The sequence below is a fragment of a genome, unplaced genomic scaffold (genome assembly GCF_019419815.1).
Source record: "Pyrus x bretschneideri cultivar Hongxiangsu unplaced genomic scaffold, Pyrus_bretschneideri_v1 Contig68, whole genome shotgun sequence".
NCBI classification, from domain to species: domain Eukaryota; kingdom Viridiplantae; phylum Streptophyta; class Magnoliopsida; order Rosales; family Rosaceae; genus Pyrus; species Pyrus x bretschneideri.
The window spans coordinates 1,721,640-1,732,060 of record NW_025999807.1 but is presented as its reverse complement, the minus strand read 5'-3'; the positions used below and the strand labels follow the sequence as shown (position 1 = coordinate 1,732,060).

Below are 10,421 nucleotides of genomic sequence, written 5' to 3'. Positions count from 1 at the left end.
CAAAAAACTCCCTTATAGAAGAGACGTAGAACCAAGATGAACACCAATTCTTTGTCCCTATTGGGAAAGAAGAAAAAAGAACGAAAAAAGTTTCATGACCATGCTATAATGGTGAAAACCAAACCAAAAATAAACATGTTTCGTAAATCTCATCTGAATGCAAATAGCTGCCTTATTGATTTAGCTAGGAAATGCACTGATTGTCGCGCATACTTGTTATCCTAATCCATCATGCATCTTTTGGTGATTCAAAAGCAACATACTCATCGACTTAACAACACGAAACAGAAAGTTAGGAACCGACGTGTATTAAGAAGTCACTTCGTGCTACATTATTTAAGCAGGAACCAGATAACACATTGGTCCTCTAAGGGTTCACAACTTGGAAGGATAAACTATATTATGATAAACACTACACAACTAACTAAAGTAGGAAATGGATATTGAAACTTTCACAAGGAACAGAGTTGATCAGACCGTTTGTTTGCGCTCGAATCCAGTGCCAGGGTCCTCAGTGCTAGGAAAAACCTCTAGCCCTGTGACAACAGCAGATGGAGGGCCACGGCGACACCTCTGCTCCATCTCTTTAACCGCATCAGGGTTCCCAGAAAGCAGTGTCTCCACAGACCCATCTCTCCGGTTCCGAACCCAACCTTTCAAGCCTAATTCGGTTGCATTCCCCACAGTCCAGTCCCTGTAAAACACACCCTGCACTCTCCCCTTTATCACCAACCTCACCTGCACACTCAAAACCCAAAACCCAAAACCCAAATTCCAAATTCCAAATCCCATAACGAAATAAAGAAAAAATTCATTGAGAAATGTAAATAAAGAAGAGCAATTTGAATTATGAAATGCAAAAGGATCAAATTTACATCGATATCGATAGATTATAAGATCCCATTGCTTTAAACTGATCAAACAAATGCTAACAACGATTAAAATCTAACATGGATCACTATAAATTAAGAGGCAATCATAACTGTAAACTGATGAACAAAATGCTAAAGATTTGAATTTTACATCGAGAGAAGTAAATTAACAGACACCCATTAATGTAAACTGATCCAAGAGCGAAGACGTACCGTTTTGGCGGAGGAGGACGACTGGGAGGAATCAGAGGCGGCGGCCTGGGGAGTGGTCATGAGGGGCAGAGAATGTCGAAGAGGAGGTGGACAAGGTCCGAGCAGAGAAGAAAGAGGAAGGCGAGGAAGAAGAGGAGGAAGGCAAAGCGAATGAGGAGGACGAAGAGTAAGAGGGTGAGAATTATGGAGATTGGGGACGACGAATCTAAGAGCAGGAACAGAAGCATTGGCTGAGTTATTGATTTGATTCCATTTATGTGGTGGATGTTTGTGGCTCCGAGAGGTGAGGAATCTCAGTAGCCTCCCTGCGGTTGCTGATGCCATTCAATTTTCTTTGTATTTATGATGTCAACGCCTACACAATGTTTCTTCACTCTTCAGGAGGTTTCTGAATAATTCCCGTCCATTTTTGCTACAAGTAGAGATGATGGGCCTATGAAGTTTGATGTCGTGGAACTCAAAGGCCCAATCCTAAGGTTCGAATTCAATGCAAAGTTTGTTGCTTCAGGCCCAGTTTACTTTCTCTAACTGTATTTTGCAATTTCTAAGGTGTGGACAGAGCTTTGCGGATGGTGCATGCGGATGGAATGTGGACCGTGGAATTAAATTTGAATGGCTAAAAAATGAATCAATCAGAAAGGACTTAGTGTGAAACAAAGTTAAAAAAGACCTGAATTCAAAAAATTATAAGTGTGGACATGGGGTGATGATGCTTATTTCGTGATGCTGGAAACCCTGACTTTGGATGCAAATGATGTCGGCTAGCTTAAAGCACAAATTAAGGAGTTGAAGGTGGCAGTGGGGCGTTTGTCCTATAAGAAGGATATTTTTCAGAGAAATGTGTCGAAGAAGGTGGAAAAATTGACGGAGGAGGTGAAGGCATGTAGGAGGGAAGTGAAGGGAAAAGAGAAAGAAGAAGATAAAGAAGAAGAAAAAGAAGAAGAAGAAGAAGAAGAAGAAGAAGAAGAAGAGGAAGTTAAGGAGTAGGAAGAAGAAAAAGAAGATAAGTAAGAGCAAGAAAAATAAGAAGAAAAACAAAAAGAAGAAGATGTAGATGATGATGATGAAGAGGGGAAAAAAGTAGGTAAAGAATGAGTAAAAGAAGAAGAAGATGGCAGTCAAAGCTGTGGTGCTGTACGAAATGGTGTCCTTGAAAGAAAAGAAGAATTAGAAGGTGGTCAAAACGGGGGTGAAGAAGGTGAAGTGGGGGAAGCTGAGGGATCAAGAAAGAAGAAGGTTATGGTAGGTATGAAGGAAGTGGGTTTTTAAGGGGCTGTTAATTTGGAATGTCTTGGACATGTGTGCAAAAATATACTTGCACTGGTCGGAGAAAGGATAACGCACGACCACGTAGAAGTCCAAAGTTTTGATGATGATGTTGTTATTTACACACCCAAGGGTAAGCAAGTTGGAACGAAGAGGAAAGTCTGGTACATTAGGGTGGCGGCAAAGATTAGGGCACCAAAGGGGGGCAAATAAGAAGATAAAAATGGTGCGTCACACGGAATTGACATTTGACGTGACAAAGTGTGAATAATTCCAAGACGGTAAGCCAAAGGAGCATGTTCTACAAAGGGGAGTGGCGTTTAAAGTAATCGACTCAGCTTACGTGGTCGAGGTGCTTCAGTATTTATATCAATTTCATAGATTAAAGAATGCCGGTAACAAGTATTGATCATTGTGTTTTGCTTATGGTACTTTAGAATTTATATGCAATAAATGACTAGAATGATGACAGTAAATCTTTTTTGTTTTGTTACATTGTTAGTCTAGTTGGAGAATATGACTGTTGGAAACACATACTTTATCCTTGACAAGGAAAGGTGGCTGTCAACCGATGTAAGTTCGTAAAACCTATTGTTGATGTAGTGTTTCCACACTATTGGGATTGTATTGGTGTGAAAGTTTAATTACAAAATTTGTATTGTAGCATATTCATTTGCAGCTGTATCTCCTACGAAAGCATGTCCAAGAGGTTCGAATAGTTAGGATAATGTTGAGCATCGACACAAACGATTGGTTTCTGGTAAAATATCCAACATAATATGTGCTACTTATGTAAATATGTGCAATTGTTATGTTAAGTGTGATTTTGGGCAGTAGAATTGGTGTACATGCCTTTTACTTTATACTTTGATGGTGTACAAACCTACTGTGAGCATGACTACACTCAAATGAGAACTCAAAAAGTAACTAGAGGGCATAAACCCGAAATGTCCACTCCATTCTTACCTGTCATTTTGAAATGGTGAAGGGGGAGGAGGAGCCATTTTCTACATCTTGGTTGGTCGATGTTGAGAAGGTGTACATGCCCCTCAACCTTGATAACCATTAGGTTGCTATGGAGATGAACTTGAAAGCTTCGAGAATCATAGTGTATGCCTCCTTGAGATTAACAATGCACTTCTGGAAAGTGACAACAAAATTGGCTCCAATCTTCTATGTGTTGCTCGATGTCCTACAAAGCATGTTAATGGAGGTGAAGGAGGAACCTTGGCCCATCATTGTAAGCCAAAGGGCTCCACAGCAAGATAACAAGTTAGTTAAAAATTTATTGAATTGTTAGTTAAGTTAAATGATTGAATTGTGTGTGAATCGTGTCTAAAACTTGTTGGTGGCACAAGGGGGACTGTGGGGTGTTCACTTTAAAAGTCATAAAGTTCTTATCTGGGGGCATTCCCCTCATTCTTATTAAGTCGCAAAACATCCTTGCATTCCGATTAAGGATGGTAGTCGACATACTGCATGTGGTGCACAATGTGTAGGCGGCTTTCAATTATTCAATGGTTGTCGATGTAATCTTGTAGACTTGTAGTCGATAAAACAAGGATTATTTTGTAGATTATATGGTGGTGTATATATTTTTACTTTGTTAACATAGGTTTCATTGCTTGGGCCGAATATAATATCTCACTCCTGGTTATTTGTTGTTATGGATCAGTTAAATGGAATTAATTTGAACCATAGTGTTTCAAACCACCCCTTATGTGTTGTGAATACTTTATTACAAGATATGAATGTTTGTGATCAATTTTCTCTAAGAGCTTTGGAGTACTATGAAACCCACTTCAACAAATAAGTTAGACAGTGAACTAGAATCGGACAAAGGAATTAGAAAGTAAACTTTAATAATTTGGACAATTTTTTACTTGGTGTGGAAGAATGTATTGGGGTTGAGAATGCTTTCATTATCTCCTTCCAAATGATTTGTTGTTAGGGATAAGTGAAGTTTAATAATTTGAAAGAGAATTTTTGAACAGCGTTCATGCTTTATGAATACTTGTGACAATACATGATTTGATACTTATTTCTTATGAAAGTGTGTGATGGAGTACTAGGAAAGGGTCATGCACAAATGGTAGATGATAGTGAAACTGAAAGTGACGAAATAAATTGTACAGTGCAATGCGATGTTTCCATCCCAACCAACACACTAAAAATAACCTTCGTAAACGCAAACATTTCAAACTTAAAACCAACTTAATTGGTTAAACACAAACATAAATTAATACATACTAAAATGAAGTGTACTAGTCCAACTGCCTGAACATTAATACATAGAAAAATGTCCAACATAAAAGACAAACTAAAACATTAATTAAAACATGCTAAAATTAAATCTAAACTGCTTAAATCCACTTGGCCACTTTATCACGTCATCCAGCGTCATCCATTATTTGCACCAATGCCATCACTAGCACTTGGACCTTTAACCTCACCTTTACCCTCACTATCATTTTCACTGTCACCTTCATGCTCTCTTCTTCTTTTTCTCGAAGCCCAACTAATAGTCCTCTCGGAGTCGTCTGCACCCATCCTGAAGTGTGCACCATCGATGACAGCCCTTGGTGGTTGACCGAAGTAAACGATGAGATTATTATCAAGGTTGCATAAAGTAGGTTCAGATCGTCGAAATCCTCTGACAACATGTTTGGCTCGTCACCGAACACCTTGTTCATCATAAATCAACTGGCATTTAACGCATTGACATTGCATTCGCATTACTGTTCTCCTCCCACAGTAGGAGCAAACCTTAAACAAACCGTCATAACTGAGGAAGGTTGGCAGCTCTTTGTCTCCATTCACGATAAAAACTCGTTTTAACGGCAGACGAACATCCACTTCCATTAACACCCTTATGGCCATTCCATTAAGGGACTTAATACAGGGGTCACGAAGCTTAAGAAGGTCGCCGATGGGTTTAGTGATAGTCGTCAACATGTTCAACTCTCTTTCAAGATGTTCAACTCGCTATATAGCATTACTATTCGAGGGATTTTAACCTATACCCTCAAGTAAGATATAGAGTCTGATTCCCTAAAGTCTGTCATCCACTTTGTAAGTGGAAGGTTTAGCCCATCACAAACCATGGATGTCCCTCCACGACGTTTTCTAGTTCATTCTCATTGGTTAACTCCAATGCAAACCAACTCCAACCGAAATGGTAGACAAAGAAGGGATTTTTAGCAACTTCACCAAACAGCAAAGTTAGTTCGGTGTATGACCTCGGTGCTCTCGGGTTTCCCAATCTCCCCATCAAAACCTACCACTTCATATGCTCGATGTTTGTGGTGGAGATGACGTTGATGTCAACCATTATAAAGCCTCTTTCAACTTTGAACGCGTAGTTGTCATTGCAAATGATAACTGGGCCTTCTGCCGGGTTAGGAAGTAGGAATGGGTTTGCCCATAAAGGAAGTTGGGGCATGAAGATTGATCGTCGTGGATAGGAAGAAGTTGTAGTGAAAGCCAAGTATAATGCCATTGCTGAAGCCAAACAGTAATATGTAGTTTGCAGGTTGTGTTTTCAATAATGTTAGAGGAGTATTTGAGTTATATGAAGACAGATAAATGTGACGACCAATAAATATAGGGTTATAATGACCTTTGAAAGAATGCGAAAGGTCTGTATGCCAAAAAATGGCAATCATGGCAGTTATTCCCATTCCCAACATGCGTGTTTTTTACGACGGCTTGCGAAATGTTATGACTGGAAAATCATAAACCATTGTGTGTGGGCCTATCATTGTGTTTGTTAAGAAACCCAACAGTCTACGAAAAAAGACTTATTTCCATTGCTAACCGTGAGATTGACCATGTGGGTGGCTACGATTCGCCCCCACATATTACCATACAATCTCACACACTCTGTCCCTCTACCATAATGTGGGACATTGATACAGACGTGGCCCCTTCAAGGTTTTCCACTTGGACTAAAATGTGTACTATTTTTAATGAAAATTAATAATAAAAAAATTCCCAAATGGGGAAAATGAGAAAATATTACAGATACGCATGGGTTGTCATCGTGGAAGATATGAGGTGGGTGATATGGCAAAATGGTTGCATTAAAGGATCGAAGCACCCATGAATAGTAATTTCATTGCGAAAGGGACTAACATTGAAAATCAATTAGTAACTAATTTATGGCCGTTAAAATTTGGGAAAATTACTATAAAACTTTGTCACCACGACGACTACAACTTTTGTCATTGTATTTGAAAACCTATACCCATCATGCAGATTGGGTAATGTCCAATAATAGCCATTGGTTTATAGTATTCGTTTGTGCTTCGATCGGGGATTGCCACAAGGGTTTAGGGGTAACTTTATTTTTCAAATTATAATCTCTTAGCGGGCTGCAAAAGATCAACGATTTGGATCGTTCACATAACATTCAGATATTTTTGGATTACTAAAATATTGGTGGATGTTTTATATGTTTTAGAAACTTATCAAATATCGACCAATATTTCAGCAAACTACAAAATTTCGAATTCAATGTCAACAATCCGAACCATTCATCTTTTTCAGGCCCCTAAGATATTATACTTTGAAAATAAAAAGTTACCCCAAAACCCTTATGGCGATGACCAAAGAAGTCGTAATCGTAAACGATAATCCGATGGTTCGCATTGGCCTCAACGGATTCTCCATGATCGATACGTGGGTTGGACGTTCGTCTTTCACAAAAGTTATATCCCTTGTCCATACGATCGTTGCTATTAATTTTTCACATTTTTCCCATTAATGAAAAAACTACTTTATTTTTTTACAAATTTATAGCCAAACTAGTGAAACCACTATTCACCAACGTTTCAATCTTGAAAAAATTCCACAACGGCATATGCCTGTGTCCATCACATACAAGATGCTTTCCTGAGCGTGTCCATAATTTTGGGGGATTTTTAACATTTTTAAATTTTTTCCTTTGAATTTTTATGCATAAAAATTCATTATTCCTATAATTTTCCACGCGGCATTATCTGTCCACACCACATGGATGCTACAATCGCCACCTGCGGGCGAGAATTGAAAAATGTGGGATCCCTTTCCCTCCAAAACCATTGATTTTTGCTGAAGATAGAAAAAAAAAAAGGATTTTAATCCCATGTTTTCACCTACTTTGGCCCTTACTTCCTATCAAGACAGTTGATAAACTCCCATTCTCCCATCTCTATCTGATGCCCACCTATCCTTGCATGTTTAATTCCCAACTATCCTTATAAGTGTGCTGAATCAGTAACTTCACTCAATCATCCCAACAACTATCAAGTGTAGGCCAATTTCAATTAGTGGTGTTATGCTCAGCTGGCAAAAATAACCATGGTTTAAGATGACTGTACCCTTCTTTATAACACATAAAAGCACCCCAAGTAAGGCCAAAAAAAAAAAAAAAAAAAAAAGGTCTAATATTTCAAACTCAACCCATCACTATGGCAGACAAACACACCCCAATGAAGCAAAATAATTTGTATGACATTTTATGTATGTTTGATAAAGGTTTTATCATGTTTGTAAGTGTTTATGAATCATCAAATTTTGGCGTATGAAGCAGTGCCAGTAATAGAAACCAAGGGCTGTGTTATGAATACTTGTGAGCATTTTTGAGAAATTATTTATGTATTATGAATCTACAGTCTTACCTTGTTTTACCATATTACATTTACAGTTATCATTCAGAAATAATAATAAGAGCAGACATTTAGCGATCAGAAAAGAAACTATATGAATGACTGCAAGTTGGACTACTAAGTGGTACATTCCCAACAACAGAAGGAAATTTGGCAAAAAAAACATTACGTCACTATGCATAATGTAAACCTAGAAATGTAAACCATCATAAACGTCAAACTTAACAATCTAAAACATTACTTAAAACATGAAAACATAAACGTTCATATCATACCAATTCTTCCCAGTCACCACTAGTTTTCACCTATAGCATGACTACAACCTGCACGTTCACTTACTAGATCTTGTATTCTTTTTGTGGGTAGACCCTCAACCGTGTGAGTGACTGTCCTGTCGTAATCATCTGGACCTACCCTTGACTTGTCCCCTGGCCCATCTTTCTTCATAATAAGGGAAGCAAAAGATTAGATCATCATCTGTGTCTAGCAATGCAAGCCCTAAACCCTTAACACCCTCATCTAATAGCCCGTTGGGATGATCACCACCTTATTGACCATGAACCAACTAACATCCTTATCTTCCTCATCACATCCACAATTCTCTACTTTACGTCTACCACTATAGAAGCAAACCTCGAACAGGTTTTCATAACTAATGAAAGTTGGCAGCTCCTCATCCCTATTGACCACGAGAACCCGCTTGAGTGGCAGATGAACATCCATATCTATTAACACCCTAATGGCATTTGGATTCAGCGAATTACTAGAAGCATCATCAAGCTTTACAAGTCGGTTTATAGGTTGAGTGTTGTTCTTCATGATTTCCACCTCTTTTAAACTACATCGATATCTGTGGGATTTGAACCCACACTCTTAAGAAAGTTATAGGATTTGATTCCCTGAAGTTTTCCATCCACCTTTTGAAGTGGAAAATCTTGCCCGTCACATACCAAGGACGCCCATGGAGCATATACTTCATTTCATCTTCGTCGATAAACTCTAACGCAAACCAATTGCGGCCGAAGTGGTCTACAAAGAGGGTGTTTTTTACGTCTTTAGTCCAAGATAGAGTGAGTTCCCTATGGATGACATCAACTTTCTCAGGTTTGCCAAACACTTTCCCCATCAACACCCTTGTCTTTGTATACTCAACGTTAATGGTGGAAACGACAGTGGTCTCAACCCTTGTGACCCCCCTTCGATTGTGAACTTACAATTCTCACCTTCGACAACGACAAGAGTTTCCCTTCTGTTAGGAAGTGGGAATGGGTTCGCCCAGTCAGGAAGCCTGGGCATGGAGATTGATCTTCTAAAGCGGGAGGAAGTTGAACTGAATTGGAAGTTATGAGCCATTGATACCGTGAAACAGTCGCTTCCAGTTTGTAGTTAGGGGTTTGAATGAAGAGATAGCAAATGTGGTTATGTGATGCATAAATAAAATGACCAATCAATACAGGTATATGGTAACGTGCATAAGCACACAAGTAAGCAATGATGATTGCAAATGCCGCATTACTTGTGCATATATGGTAGTTATGTTTGCAGGTAAAATATGTGGCATTTATTCCCAGCACTGGTTTCTCAACCTGGGTGACTATGATGAAGTCGCCAGTTTAGTTCTTTTAGAATGATGGGTTGTGAAAGATTATGATACTAAAACCTGTGTTTGTAACACGAAAAGAAAGAAATCCCAACCTGTTGAGGTGGGAGCCTATCATTGTGTCCCCAATGTGAAAACCAAATGTTGAAGTCAAAGTCCTCTACGCCACCCCTATTCCCAACACCTGATTGAACACACGGGAGGCTATGACTTTCCATGTTCTCCATCAAGCACGTAATTGCATTTCCCTTCCTTGCATTGCCACTTAAAATTATGGACGTGGCTACGTCATGGGATTGCCACATGGCATTTCATGTGTTATAACACACTTTTGTAAAAAAAAAGTGCAATTTTATGAAGTGCAATTTTATCACAAATATGAAAAAAAAAAATATGGAGATGGTCAGGATGACATCCAGTATGATATGATCGAGTTCATACGTTGATCTTCAACTGGGGAACAAACTCAATGGTTGTGAATACTAATTCAACTAAGATATGACACTGTTTTTGACAGAATAGAAGATAAATTTGAAAAGGAAAAATTGTGCAAATAATTTTGGAAACACTCTTATACTCAAGGGGCAATCAATGTGTACGAAGGATTAACTCGAAAACCTTAACCCATCGTGCATAAATATGAGTCACAAAAACTAAATGTCTTATTTAAGTTTTTATCATTGCCGTTATGGTTTATCGACCTTTATTTTTGTCCAATTTTCATATTTTGGTGGATTGCGAGAGATGAACGGTTTGGATTGCGAGATATGAATGGTTTGGATTGCAAAGATGAACTGGTTCACATAACTATACGTTTGGTTT

At 38.6% G+C, this 10,421-nt stretch overlaps 1 protein-coding gene across 1 annotated transcript; it reads right to left on the bottom strand.

Moving 5' to 3' along the window:
• Nucleotides 1-288: 288 nt before the first annotated feature.
• On the bottom strand, nucleotides 289-1,409 carry LOC125472240. The gene is made up of 2 exons (XM_048573433.1): nucleotides 1,086-1,409; nucleotides 289-738 (listed from the first exon to the last, which is right to left on the bottom strand). The coding sequence occupies exons 1-2, from the start codon at nucleotides 1,407-1,409 to the stop codon at nucleotides 472-474; spliced, it is 591 nt and encodes a 196-aa protein (XP_048429390.1). The 3' UTR covers nucleotides 289-471.
• Nucleotides 1,410-10,421: the final 9,012 nt, after the last annotated feature.